Source organism: Ictalurus punctatus, chromosome 18 (assembly GCF_001660625.3).
Source record: "Ictalurus punctatus breed USDA103 chromosome 18, Coco_2.0, whole genome shotgun sequence".
Classification (NCBI taxonomy): domain Eukaryota; kingdom Metazoa; phylum Chordata; class Actinopteri; order Siluriformes; family Ictaluridae; genus Ictalurus; species Ictalurus punctatus.
This window is the reverse complement of record NC_030433.2, coordinates 14,431,399-14,446,740: the sequence shown is the minus strand read 5'-3', so window position 1 is coordinate 14,446,740 and position 15,342 is coordinate 14,431,399. Positions and strand designations below refer to the sequence as shown.

Sequence of the window (15,342 nt, the reverse complement as noted above, 5' to 3'; positions counted from 1 at the left end):
CACTTCAAAAGTATTGGCACCCTTTAAAATAACTTCCAAAATGATTGTAAAAAGAACACTACACACAGTGATGAAACATTTCCCCTTAAATATCTGGAGGACAAATTTATCTTTACTCTAAACAGATCATTTTTAATTGAAACTTCCTTTTTTTTTCTTCTAGTATTTTCTCAATATTGGCACCTCTCATATATGTGTAAAATAAATGCAAACAGTTTGTTCACTGTTTTGCTTACAGTTATCAGGAACTATTATTGCCTTTGACAATTTCTTGTTTCCTTGGGTATAAATATTATGTGAAACCTACATCAAATTATCGTTAAGCACAAAGGAAGCAAATGGATTTTAAAAAAACAAACCTTTAACCACAATCAAGCCCAAGAATACCCAAATATCTGGAATAGTTATGCAGGAGAGACGTATTCCTCACCTTCAACCAGTATAGTGAGGACAATGTGAGGGAAGCTAAGAGGAACCCCAAAAACTATACTTAAGGAATTGCAGTTTAATTGGATTTTGGAGTTGTCAAATTTCCAAATTAACTATGTCATATACCTAAACAACTAGATGTTTGGAAGTTTTGCACAAAGGAAGTCCTTCATGAGACCAACCCACAAAATGCAGATTTTCCTGAACTTCACCAAGCCTTGTTAGAACGACAAATAGAATTAGTCAAATGTGACATAAATCTAACTTTTTGGCCATGAACATGCTCAACTTGATTAACTAATAATTTGGCGGGGGGGGGGGGGGGGTGAATGCAGTGAGGAAGAATCCCATATCCAGTGCAAAATATGATGGTGGATCACTATTTGTTTGTTTTGCAACTGAGGGTATCATAAATTCTTAAATTCTAAAGTACCAGGATATTCTTGTCCAAAATTCGGTTGCCTCTTTCAAGAGGATATGACATGACCATAGATTAATCATTCAACAATATAATGACTCCAAACCGATATCCTAATCAAACAGAGAAATGGCAACAGGAAAATAAAACCAGTGTTTTGTGATGGTCATGTTAACCTCTGGATTTGAACTGTATCGAAAGCCCTGTGGTCTGAACTGAAGAGGACGTTCACACGAAAAACTAAGAGTTGGAGACTGAAAGGAGCTTGAAATGTTGAAGATGCATGAAGGAGTCAGATATCCTTTCCAAGTGTCTCCAACCATGTTAGACTTTACAAGAAGTGATGGAAGCAAATATTAATTATAGCTAATAAATACAAGATGGATCATTTTTGTGTCTTGCACAAAATTTACATTCAAGCTCAAAATATCATTTATTGTAGGTGTTGGTCATTTTCATGAAGGTTGCAAGTAACTGAGTTTATTAAACCATTGGGAGATGGACTGATGTCCCCAATCGGAATGAATCCTCCAATCTTGCGCTCAGTGTTCCTGGGATAGTCTCCGTATCCAAGGTCACCCTGACCAGGATAAACCCAGTTACTTTACTACATAACCACCAGAGGGCAACACATGCTAAAATTTCCCTCAAGATTCCTCCCTGATGTAAAATAACCTCCATCATGCATGACTCAGGGACATTAAATTCAAAGGGAATTTAAAGCATTCCGTAGACTGGATATAATATAATTACAATGTCAAAGAAATATGCTAAAGCCTTTTAAGCAAACTAGAACAGCTCCACAGGGAGGGATGACGCTGACAGCACTGTTGCACAACATTACATTTAGTAGACAGTCCTATTTTGGATGTGCATATACATGCCGTGCAAGGCACAACCAGATCTGGGATAGGGACTGTGAATAAACAAAGTCTTAACAGGTGTCAGTCTCACAACTTTGGAGGAATATTCATATCTTATTATATCTTAGAGTTGTACAGAACATGCTGGAGATCAAATTTACTCATCTTGAGTCATTAACGCATAACTCTCAAATAGGTGTGAGGTTTCGAAAAAGGGAAAGAGAGGCCGGTTAATAGGCAGTTGAAAGAGGCACAACAGGAAATAATCTATTAACAGAGAAATGGTGGTGGGAAAATAAAACCAGTGTTTTGTGATGGTCATGTTAACCTCTGGATTCGAACCGTCTCGAAAGCCCTGTGGTCTGAACTGAAGAGGAAGATCACATGAACAACTAAGAGTTGGAAATGGAAAGGATCTTTAAATGTTGAAGATGCATGAAGGAGTCTCAGATATCCTCTCCAAGTGTCTCCAACCATGTTAGACATTACCGGAATTAATGGAAGCAAATTTTAATTATAGCTAATGAATATAAAATTCACACACACACACACACACACACACACACACACACACACACACCAAAAAGAAAACATTCGTCATTCAATAAAGTACTCTGATAGTATCTCATTGGCAGTCTTCCATGCTTGCAGTCTATAAACCACACGGTCAGTCATTTAAACAAACACCTTCAATACCACACCAACACCTTCTTAAATAAAGGGAAAAAACAACTTTATTACACCCCAATGAAAAAGTAAACATGACACATCACAGTGAAAGGAGCAACGGTTAACAAGTGACTGACCTACATGCCACGCCCATATTCATCCAGTCTTACTGGCCCCCCTCGAAAAGAACAATGATTCATGTTTTCCATTCCTAGAAATAACTGTATTCCCCAGGAACATGCAAAATGTGTTTAAATGTGAAAAGGTAAGTGAAAAAAGGGCTGTATGTGCACATTATTGCGCCCGCCTGGACATTAGCATTTCTCTGATGTTGTCCTCTGCCTCCTTCACACTGCGCTCCAGGTACGTCTTCTTTTGCTGTAGAGAAAAGAGAGACAGATAAGACGTGATATTTAGTAAAACACCTTTAAAAACCACGGTCTGGTTATACCCTCGAGCAAATCACAGAATGCTGATAATACACTACATGGCCAAAAGTTTGTGGACACCTGACCATTACTCCAATATGTGGTTCTTCCCAACACTGTTGCCACAAAGTTGGATGTACACAATGGTATAGGATGTCTTTGTCTATTCAGGAATTACAATTACAATTTCCCTTCACTGGAAATAAGGGGCTCAAACATGTTCCAGCATGTCAATGCTCCTGTGCACAAAGCGAACTCTCTGTAGACACGGTGTGCCAAGGTTAGAGTGGGAGAACTCGAGTGGCCTGCACACAGCCCTGACCTCAATCCCACTAAACACCTTTGGGATGAACTGGAACGCTGACTGCACCATAGACCTCCTCACCTAACATCAGTGCCTGACTTCACGAATGCTCTTGTGGCTGAATCCCCACAGCCACACTCTAAAATCTAGTGGAAAGCGTTCCCAGAAGAGTGGAGGATATTATGGCAGAAAAGTGGGAATAAATCTGGAATGCGGTGCTCAACAAGTATATGTGTGTGTATCTGATGGACTAGAGTCCCATCCCAATTGAATTTTCCCGCCTTGTGCGCAGTACTCTTGGGAGAGGCTCCAGATTCACTGAGACCCTGAACAGGATAAAGTGGTTATGCAGATGAATGAATGAATAATACACTAAAAGGTGATCAAACATTTTTTGGTTTTATTTATGAAATAAATGGTTATGGCGCTTTCCTATGGTTATCACATGAGAAGCCCAAGTGTTTTTTCACTTGCCGTATGAAATGATGTGCTAGCAAAGTAGAAAAGAAATAGGAAAAGTGACTTTTCAACTTCTGAGACAGAGCAGCGGAAAGAACAGAGATTTGAGAGACAGAGACAGCATGTAAAAATCTTATATCTGCAGACACGTTTTTCAATTTAACAGCCATTGTTATAAACAGAATCTATCTGCAGGTCCTGATACCATCATCAATCAGTTCAAGCCTAAAGACATCTATACCATAACATTCTTAGGACTACGAGAGACAGTCAAAAATAGACAATATTCCAACAGGAGTCTCTAAAAGCTATGGTCCAACCAAACAATCATCCATCCATCCAACTGTTCAATCCATCCATCCATCCATCTATCCCACACATCCATCTATCCGACTGTACATACAGTAAATGTACATACAGTAAACCCTCCAACCGTCCATTCTATCAACCAACCAACTTTTAATCAAAAAGATGGATAGAAGGGGTGTCTTATACACTAGAGCTACTTGTCCAGGAAAATACAGTACACTTAATCGATGTATGGAACACTAATCCATGATGTTTAGTGTTACTCAAATCAGACTCAAACATATAGTAATGTTATACCTGATGTAAACAGCACATACGCATATTCCGTCCACAGAAAGTAAGGCTACATATCTGCATGGTATTATACGAACATAAATTATGATGAATCAGTATTCCAGACAATTTTTAATCCAGACACTTTGCTTCCCAAAATAGTTGGCGTAAAATCGCTAACACTTTACAGGCAGCCAAAAAAACAACAACAAAAAAAAAGCTGCTCAGTGATGTCTCTGCTCTGAATAGCCCAGATACGCAGGTAAGTATGTGAACAATGCTTCTCAAATAACCGCCATGTGCACACACTCTCATAGGAGTTTTTTCTTTATATGTTGAAGACAATGACAGACTAAACACTCTTTTCGCACTAGATACACAAAACATCTCCATTTCCAATATTAGACATTTACAACTGAAACCAAATGTGGCATTATATTTCCTTCATTCGGCTGATGAAGTGACCCTTTCAAAAGCTTAAAATTCTAAAGATACACTAGCCCATTCAGGAATAAAGGTGGAAGGGTGGGGCACGTCTCAAACACCTGGGTGAATGGCTAAATTAAAGTGGTGTCGGGAAACATGCTGTTATCTGAAACCTCCCAAACATGCCCTGTACAAGAGCCTTGAGTCATTACTACAGTGCACGCACACTCTCACACACACACTCTCACACACACACACACACACACACACACACACACACACACACACGTTACAACAGTGTACTTTTGGCTCACAGGCATTTTGACCACATCTGAAATAACCCAAACCAAGGTCGCATGAACAGCACTGTTGTGAAACATATGTCTTCACATGCGTATTTACCACTCAAGTCTAACTTGTGTAGATGCTGGTCTTTGGGCTTATGACCAACATTCCTTTTGCATGAATTATATGTGAGAACACTAAACGACCGACGGGTTACTTTCTCACATACCTGCATTTGTTCAACAACTTTGTAGTTCAACAAGTTTGACGTGTGCTTTCTTCAGTCTACAAACTCCATGTAATTCCATGCTCTTGCTAACACTCCTTGAAATATTAAAGCATACTGCGCACATAACTATAATAGCAGGCTCATAGGAAGTCACATGAGGAAGCATTTGTGTGGAAACAATAAGAAAAGGAATGTCTATGGCAAGTTTCCAATGAAAAGACGCACCCCTGCAAAGTTGATCTGCAAGGTAAATAAACACATACGCCGATTCCTTGCACAAGTCTCATTAATGAAGCAGTCAAAGTTTTTATTTTCACATGATGTTTAAATACTGCTTATAAAACAGCACTTTTGAGATCCCTACTGGGGTATTCTCATTTAGTTTTTGTCCTGCTATTGTTACTGTCGTTTGGGGCTTGTGCATGTTCTGTCAGGCCTGGAAAATATCTACCCAAGTAAGAGGTCTTTATATAGTAATGTTTAATGCTGAAAGCTTGTAATAAGTGCAGCTACATTAGGGCCAAAATAACCATGGTCTACCTGCTGGATTATCACACATACCATAAAAAGACTAATGAATGCACATATGATAATTATGCTAATTTATAACTATAACTTATACTACATAACCTAAAGCATGACGACAACCCATCTAATTATTGGGTTTGGCTATGTCAGTTATACATATTGCTAAAAGGCAAGCTTTGTAACTCCCCAAAACAAGTAGAATCTGCATTTGTCATACAGAAGAGCTAAGCAGCTTTTCACTGTGGTACATTTTCAACATGTCAGTTCATCAATTCTGAAGTGGAAACATAATAGCAGCTCATCTGTGAAACAAGTGAACAGTAAGTTCTTGAAGTTGATGTGTTGGAAGCAGGAAAGCTGGGCAAGTGTAAGAATCTGAGTGACTTTCACAAGGCCTTTGTGAAGGCTAGACGTCTAGGTCAGAGAATCTCCAAAAAGGCAGGTCTTGTGCGGTGTTCAGTACCTACCAAAAGTGGTCCAAGGAAGGACAACTGGTTAACCGGCAACAGAGTCATGGGCACCCAAGGCTCAATGATGTGTGTGGGGAGCAAAGGCTAGCCCTTCTGATCTGATCCCACAGAATACCTGCTGTAGCACAAACTGCTGAAAAAGTTCATGCTGACTATGAAAGAAAGATGTCAGAACACAGTGCATCACAGCTTGCTGCGTATGGGGCTGCGTAGCCACAGACCAGTCAGTGTGCCCATGCTGACCCCTATCCACTGCCAAAAGTGTCTACAATGGGCATGTGAGCGTCAGAACTGGACCACTGAGCAATGTAAGAAGGTGGCCTGGTCTTTGAGGTTACTTTGTCACAGACCACCTAACTAAACATTGTTGCAGACCAAGTACACCCCTTCATGGCAACGGCATTCCCTAATGGCAGCAGCCTCTTTCAGCAGGATAATGCTCGCTGCCACACTGCAAAAATCGTTCAGGAATGGTTTGAAGAACATGACAGAGTTCAAGGTGTTGACTTGGCCGCCAAATTCCATAGATCACAATCCTATTGAGTATCTGTGGGACTTAAAGGATCTGCTGCTAAAGTCTTGGTGCACACCATCAGAGGTCTTGTGGATACCATGCCTCGATGGGTCAGAGCTATTTTGGCAGCACAAGAGTTACCTACACAATATTATACAGGTGTTTTAATGTTATGGCTGATCATTGTAGTTAGGTGGTGCAGTGTTGTTGCCTCACAACTCCGGTTTGCCCAGTTAGATCCTGAGCTTGGGTTACTGTCCATGTTCTCACTGTTTCTCTGGGTTCTTCCAGGTTCTCCAGTTTTCTCCAACTTCCCAAATCTTCTTGCTGGCAGGTGGTCTGGCTCTGTTGAATTGATGGACTAGGTGATGTTTTATCCAGTGTGTAGTCCCGCCTTGCGCCCAGTGTTCCCGGCATAGGCTCTGGGTCCACCACACAACAACTGCAGTATGGCCAGTATAGCCAGTTTACAGTAAAATCTTTATTTTCAGCTGATGTTACTGTGGTCTCTTAAGTTGTAACTTGACTTAACTTGTCTCAAAATTAAAATAATTTAAAAAAAAAAAAAACAACAACACTGGTATGGAAGCAACAAGGCTCCATTGATGCTTTTGACAAAATGGCATCAGATAAACTGTTAGTCATTGTGCACTGAAAGGAAGATTTAATTATAGAACCTTGCTGATCCTGTTCACCAACAAAACAGCATCTGTGAACGATACATTAAAGGCAACAGAGGTATTAGATGAGAGTGTAAAGCACCACAGCTTAACCACAGACTTCCCTGCTTTAGAAAGAGAAGGCTGGGTAGGATAAGAAGGGGAGACCTTTTCCATCATTATCATGTCTCCTGTTCATCACTGGCATGTACCTATATATACACAAAGAGAAATATGTCCTGAGAAACTCTCATAAAACTTATGACAACAACTGCTTTCTGTCTCATACCACACATTCCATCAATCTACAGGTAGATATAGAACAGGTACTTATTCTTAAAAGGTCACTGTGGACAAAAATATCTTTAAAATGACAGTGAAATGACAACAAACAACAGGAGTGAAAAGTGCCTGGAAGATTCATTCCTAAGGTTTGACCAGGAGGTCAACAGCTAGAACATCATTTCATGTGCATGTATATTTTTAAACTTGCCTGTTCATTAACTACTTTAGTTGTCTGTGAGAAACAAATTATAAATCACAAAGTTCCAGGCAGCCATACAGAATTTACTGAAATGCAGTAAGAACAGTGATTAATGCTATGTATTTCCCCCAGTGCCGGGATTATTGCAACATTACACATGAACATTACGTTATAGTTTGTGGAATCAGACTTTTTTTTAAGTGAAAGAATTAGCTTAATGTGCACAAAAAGAAACAGTGATGATATCAACATCCCTCAAAACATCATCAAGGACTCAACTGACCAGTACTGGACTGGACTGGACATTAATGTGCAATGTGTGATTGGCTAATTCCCAGCTACACATCACCCACATCTGCACTAGATCACTGTACTACACTATGACACTTTGGTTGCATTCAAGATGAATGTAAAATGAAACAAATGCAAAATGAAACAAATATATCACAAAATTAATTTCTTCCTGATGACCACTATGTAGAAGGAGAAGAAAGAAAGTTTTTATGTGTCACATTTCACACTACAGTGAAATACTTGTAATGAAGCTGGGGTCAGCGCAGTATCAGTCATGATACAGTGCCCCTGGAGTAGAGAGGGTTAAGGGCCTTGCTCAAGGGCCTAATGTTGGCAACTTGGCAATGCTGGGCCTTGGACCCCTGACCTTCAGATGAGAAACCTTAATATCACGGAGCCACCACTGCCCACTAGTGAATACTGATTTCCCATCATACAAAAAAAGAGAACCATAATAGTACCCTATGCAGCATTTTGCTCATACTAAATTCACTAGATGTTTTATATAAAAAGCTATCCAGCCATTCACACAAGGCTAGACACAACACTGAGTGGGGAAAACTATATTTTCCTTCCATCAAGCAGCATATGAGTTGGGAAAACCTTCCCACTTGCTCCACCATGAAACAATCTTGCCAGAAGATAATGATACCTTTTAAGACTGACCTTTACAGAACAATGCAGAAGGAGGCACAAAGACAAGATTTCTGACGATCTGTGAGTCAAGTCACATAACCTCTCATTGTTCAAGCCTCAGTGGGCCTCTAACAGCAGCCCTCTGTGCTCTGAGCAACTTCAATCAGCACACACGACAGGCCAGATAGACTGCACGCATCCTTCTTTTAAATAGGGCCCTTTGTTGTTTGTTGTTGGATGTTCCTCTTTTGCAAGGCGCTGAAGTGCTGACCTGCCGGGAATGCCAGCAGAATATCTCAGTGACTAAAGAACAACAGAACCTAATACAGCACTGCTTTGGCAAGTGTAAACCATATCTGAAACTTCCAACAAGTGTATATCATGCTGTACTGACCGCCCACCTAACAGAGTTTTTGCTCGATGGTATTCATAGACTGTGACATGTTAAACTAGTATTAGGATATGTTTTCACACAGACTACAAACCACTTCTGGAAGTCGCTTTGTATAAGAGAATCTGCTAAATTCTGTCAATTTAAATGTAAATGCAACAACAACGTGTTAACAACCTCGCCCGCGTTTCTTGCGTTCATCTGAAGGATGTACTTAAGCGACATCCACTAGATGGCACATCAGAGCCCTGTCCATCTGGGTGTGGAACCGTCAATCTGTAACGTTTAGTGATTTCAAGCACAGCGAATATAAACACACTGATGAGTTCCGTTTCCTTTTCAAACTTACATCTTCAGCACGATTGCTTTAATGAGCAGTATCTCAAATGTAAAACTATTAGCTTACATTTAAAAGTGTTTGCTAATCTAGAAAATCCAGAAAACAGGTACTCAATACTGTTCTTTAAGTAGGTTTAAAGGCTTCATGAGAGGTTTTTAAAAAATCAAACACCAACTGTAATAGGAAAATCAGTTAGTGAAAGTACTCAATAACGCTCTTAAACAGTACAAATTGTGTATGATCCGAGACACAATGTTAGTTTGATTATTCAGTTTCAGACACAGAGTCACTGGTGCCATGCCACTATTTATGATGGTATTGCACCACACGGATGAGTCACGTTAATTTCTGAGGACATGTGATGCTCCAAGTAACCAACGGATAACAGTGTATGCAACCATCTCGCATACACAGTCAAAAGCAACCCATACAGGATTTCATGGAGTTTTTTTTGACTGTTGCAGCCAAAAATGCTTGATTTTGCTGTGGCTTTTTTCAAAATTTGCGATGAAATTTGCAGTGTTTGTTTGTGGAAAACTACTTGAATTGGTGAAACTGCAATTGCACAAAATGGTTTTGCATGGTGTTTTGCAGTGATGTTTGTTGGTAAATGAGACCTTTCAGCTGTACTCATGTTCGACGCACGTGAATCGAAGAGGGCTTTGACTGAACGTGCGTTGTGATTACATCACACGGCGGGTCTTGGCTCAAATCTGCAAAAAATCTGTGGTCATTTTGAAAAATTGCGAGCTCCTCCGAATATTGCAAAATTTCCTTGATTTTGCATTAATTTCTGCCATTGCAAAATCCTGGAGGGACTGAGCAAGTATTCTCTTGTAAAAGAAACCAGCATCTCAAACTAAGATTCCTCCAGTTTCTTATAAGAATGCTGCATAAAACTGCTGCAGTAACACTTTTTGCACCGCGATCAGTCATTCAAATGAATTGACCCATATTATTCAATCCCAGTTTAGTATGAATACTACTACTACTACTACTATTACTAGTAATAATAATAATAATAATAATAATAATAATAACAATAAAAAAAATTATTATTAGTGTTGTTCCTGCTGCTGTCATTATTATTATTATAAACTAACCGGCTGAATTAGTAACTGTGTGGAAGTAAGGAAATATTAAGTGGTGAAGTGCAGACTCCCCAAGACTGGATAAAAATAAGTCTGTCATACTCTAGAGTGTACATGAGTCATAAACCAAGAGGTTAAAAGAATATCAATCCAGCATCCAAAAATAAGATGGTTTATTCAGTTTATTCCAAATTATATGCCAAACTTGTGCATAAAGAAATGCCATAAGATATGCAATGCTGTCCTGAGAACAAGTCAGATGACTGTGAGATGACAACAAGAACTCACCAGTTGATTTCTAAAAATAAAATAAAAAAGGGGGCATTAAAAGTCTGCACCACAATTGTACCAGAGCGTGTGCTGCACAGAAGCTTAATGCTATCGGTTATAACATTATCGGTTATGTCACTCATGACATTGATGGTGTGAGGACACCTATCAGATGTCAAAGACAGGGACTGAGCATCAAAGTGCCTTGTAGGGACATTTGTCCCCAAGCTCACACCCAGCGCTGACACCTAAGCCTCAAGACTAATCCTGCTGGCCCCTTGAGTATTAATAACGGCCATCACCCATGCTTTCCTGTCAGTACAGCAAACAATGTCCTGCCCATGACAAGGCAGAGGAGTTGACAGGTCCATAAACTCATCTGTCATTAAACTCGGTCTCTCCTACACAGCAAGCCAAGAGTCCACCTGCATCTTGGGCCAATTATGAGTTCATGAAGGAATCATCAGCAGCCGTATTGTCACCACTCATACACAGCGGTCACGAGGATCCCTGAGGGGGTCAGCAAACTGCTGGGATGTTAATGACATCATGTTACCTCCTAAATCACTGCTCCTTCCAGGGTAGCGGGTGCAGTGGCCACCAGAGCCATGAGCTCATGCACACCCTTTGGTCTAAATACAGTACAGTCACGTCTTATCCAAAAAAAATGGCAGCAATGTCATCTCAATGTACACATGATTTTAAAAAAGAAACCAGCATCTCAAACAACGGTATGCCATTAGGGGGCAAGTTAAGGAACCTCCTCAGTTTGCACCATGTTTTAGCACACAGTCTGCAAGTCAGTCCCATTTGACAACAAGCAAACACATTATCATATCCCCATTTCCATAAATCTCTGGATTAATTATAAAACTCCTTAAGGCTTGCTGTACCACTGGTCTTCTCTCTAACCAGGACTTCTGTTGCTGGCTCAGTAGATACAGGATTGATGATGAACAGAGAGTGGGCACTGAGAGATAAATACGATGTCATGAGTGTGACCAGGCACTATGTGTTGTCCTCACTTCACCACTTTGCATGGTGAGGGAAGCCCTCAACTGCATTCCTGGCCAGCTATCCTGCACATCATCAGTGGCCCAGCCTGGGATTACACCCAAACCGCCATCTACAGTGCAGCCGCATACAGGCCCAGACACGCAATGCTAGAGATGAGCCAACACTTACACAACAGTGATGTTGTTCATCTGGTATACAGAATGTAATAATATAACTGGGTGTCAAGTTCAGTCATTCTCCTCTATGGTAAACCATATACCAATTTCCTTAAGATTTGAAATTTTTTATTAGCATGCATGTGTTTTGTCCGTGTTATTACACTGCATTTTTAATAAACAGGTCACAAACTTTGCTGCTGTACTAAGTAGAGCAGAAGGATACTTTAAAAAAGGAAGGACGCAGAGCCCAGAGTGGTAGAAACTGGAGTTGCATGAGCACTGTCATTTAATAAAAAGTACATATTTTAATCCACATATAGTAACAGTCCATAAATCATTTTTAAATAAGGACTGACATCTCCTGTAATAAATGTGTTTGCCCTTTTAAGATAAGCATCTTTCCTTTCTGGAAAATGAAGATGACTATGGATAGACATTGCCGTGTGACAAATTTATAGGAGCGTCAATATATAGTGTGACATTGGTTTAAGGCAACTAGGGCATACTAGAATTAGGTATGTGCAGATAATTAATTACAGGATTACTCCCCCATATTAAGTTTAAATGCAAATGCTTTTCTCAACTTTTTAATGTCTCACTGCTATACAGCTGAATGCAAAGGTTTGGGCACCCCCTGCAAAATAACACTTGGTCGCTTTTTGTTTATTTAACATATTTCTTTTATGTCTATTCTGCAGCACTGCTTGTACAAACTAAATCTGCATGGAAGAGTCATCAGAAAGAAACATGCACAACCTGCAGCCTCATTACAAAAGTGACCATCTGATGCATGCAAAACATTACCTAGGTAAGCCTGAGGCATTTTGGAAACACGTGCTGTGGACTGATGTAAAAATGGAACTCTTTGGCCACAAATCACTAAATGTAGGTTTGTAGAAAAAAGGAGCAGAATTTGATGAAATGGGTCTACTATGCATTAGGGTTGTGTGGCTACCAGTAGCACAGGAAACACTGTACAAGTAGATGGAAGAATGGATTCCAGTAAATATAACTGGAATCAAACACGACACAGTCAACCAAGAAACTGAAGCTGAAAGGGGCTTCTATAACAGAACAATGATCCAAAAAATACCTTAAAAATCTAGCATCAACTGTTTAAAGAAGTACCCACACATTACATATTAGGGTGTCCAAACTTTTGCATATGCCACAATTACAATTTTTTCAAATTCATCTAATATGCAGTAATTGTGCACTAATTTTGGCAGAGAAATATTATTAATATTTTAATTTTCAAAAATCAGCTGCCAAATCTTTGCATACAACTCAATGTTTCTACCTTGAGGAACACAAATGCACCTACACAGTATGGTTTTTTTAAAAATTCTAACATCATTGTGCAGTAATATAATCAGATTCATCATATTTCATTTTTCTTTTGAAATGCAAATTGTGATGAATTCAATCAGAATCGGATACATCCAACCAGAATTGTGATTCCTCATTTATCCAAATTAAATTAAAGGCAGCCAACACTGCACATATGGCTCACAGAACCACATTTTTCACAACAGCTGAATTACCAAGACAAGCCACTCGTTCAAATCCAAAAGAAAACACAAACATTCAAACCCATCCCTCAATTCCCCACAGCTGCCATTCAAAGTCAGCCAGAAGAAAACTCTAAAGCCGGGTGCACACTGTGTGATTTTTAATAGTCCTCTGTGACTGTTGCTTGTCAGACTGCACGAACATGATCCCTGATGTAAGCCATATCACACTGTAGGATCTCAGTGGTCATTAATGTTGGACTGTACGACAGTCAAGACGCAAAAAACAGATGCACACGAGAAGACTCGTACAGAATAGGAGAAGCCACACTACAGAACTGAGCCACATATCTTCTGACACTGGCAGAATTTAATTGGAGGAAAAATCTGATCGCAACGGCCATTAATCTGCTGTCGGGGAACTACAGATTTTAGTCTAGGATTATAGGAATCTTGGATTATAGGAATTTGTCTCAGATGACCAAACCATGGCCAAAATTGTACAGTGTGAACCTGGCTTTAGTTATATAGCACAATATATTGTTGTCTCAGAATCTTCAACATATCAGAACCAGAGCTCAATTTTTGCACACTGCTTAACAAATCCAATTTAAGATGCCAGATTTACTCAACATTATCATTCCAAACCTAATTCTGTTCAACAAATGCATCTGAGAACAGAAATTTTTGCTGGATTGGACTGTTGTTTGAGGAAATTGTATGGAAGCCTGGAAAGGAAATTACATTTTTTCCCTTGTGCACACTGCAGTGAAACATGCACAGTTTAGTTTAACATGGTTAAAGGATACTACTTATATCTGTATATCAATATACTTATACTACTTATATTATTAATTATAACATGAATTTGATCATTCGAGCTGGCAATACTTCTCACACCCCCTTGCTAACACATTAATTAAAATGATTTACCCAAACACACAAGTAGCAGAGACTTAAGAACTCCAGCTGTAAACTGCTTGGTATCAAATCATGTGTGTGTTTTTGTTTTTATTTATCAAGTTAATGAGTGTGATTTTCTGTATTGGTAAGAATTCTTCTAATAGTGTGATCTCATTTTGTTTACATTGAATAAGCCTGGTCCTGAGCTGGTTTGAGCTTAGGGACTTGTCGACTTGGTAACAAGTCTAACAACAGACGTTGAAGGAAATGAAGGATCATGTCAAATTAACAACCTAATCCAGCTAACAGGTAATCCATGTATATGTATATCCTGTTAGACTTGAGAGGAGGCTTCAGACAAGTGACACATTAAAGGAGAAAAACAACAACAATGTGTATCAGTAAGGTGTCAGTCCACCACAGGACATTTCCCTGGAACTGTACTATAGGGATGAACATGATCCTTCAAAAGATTTTCCCTCAACTTGATGTTTTGATGATGGTAGTGAAGGCCCCTGTCTAACACGTCGCTCCAAAATCTTACTTAGGGGTAAAGATCAGGGTCACTGCGCAGGCCATAGCATATGATTGAATGGTTTAATGATGAAAATTACCTCAATGAGCCCTCATACCTTGTGAATGGGCCACTCTCATCAGGATAGAAATTTGCACCGAAGGATAGTGATCAGTCAGAGGAACTTTGTATTGAGTTGCAATGACTATGGGGACAGGTGGACTTGCCACATGACAGCAAAAAAGAAATGCCTCCCACATCATAAAATAGCCTCCTGGTTTTCCCTTTAAAAGGTCACCCATTCCTTCATCCTACTTGACAATTTCCATATATAAACTCTACTACTACTGTATTCGGCAGGTAACATGACGATGATTCTAAAATCATTTGGTGTAATATTCTAAAACAGTTTAATAATTACGTTTACTCATTTGGCAGAATTACAAGCGAGACAAAAACTGTTAAAAATG

General features: G+C 39.5%; 1 protein-coding gene across 1 annotated transcript in view; it reads right to left on the bottom strand.

Moving 5' to 3' along the window:
• Nucleotides 1-2,426: 2,426 nt before the first annotated feature.
• The window catches only part of pfdn1 (prefoldin subunit 1), an 18,673-nt gene continuing 5,757 nt past the window's right edge, over nt 2,427-15,342 (bottom strand). The window contains exon 4 of the mRNA XM_017492657.2: nt 2,427-2,757. Within this exon, the coding sequence (XP_017348146.1) occupies nt 2,674-2,757 (84 nt within the window). The 3' untranslated portion in view covers nt 2,427-2,673. The remainder of the gene's footprint in view (nt 2,758-15,342) is intronic.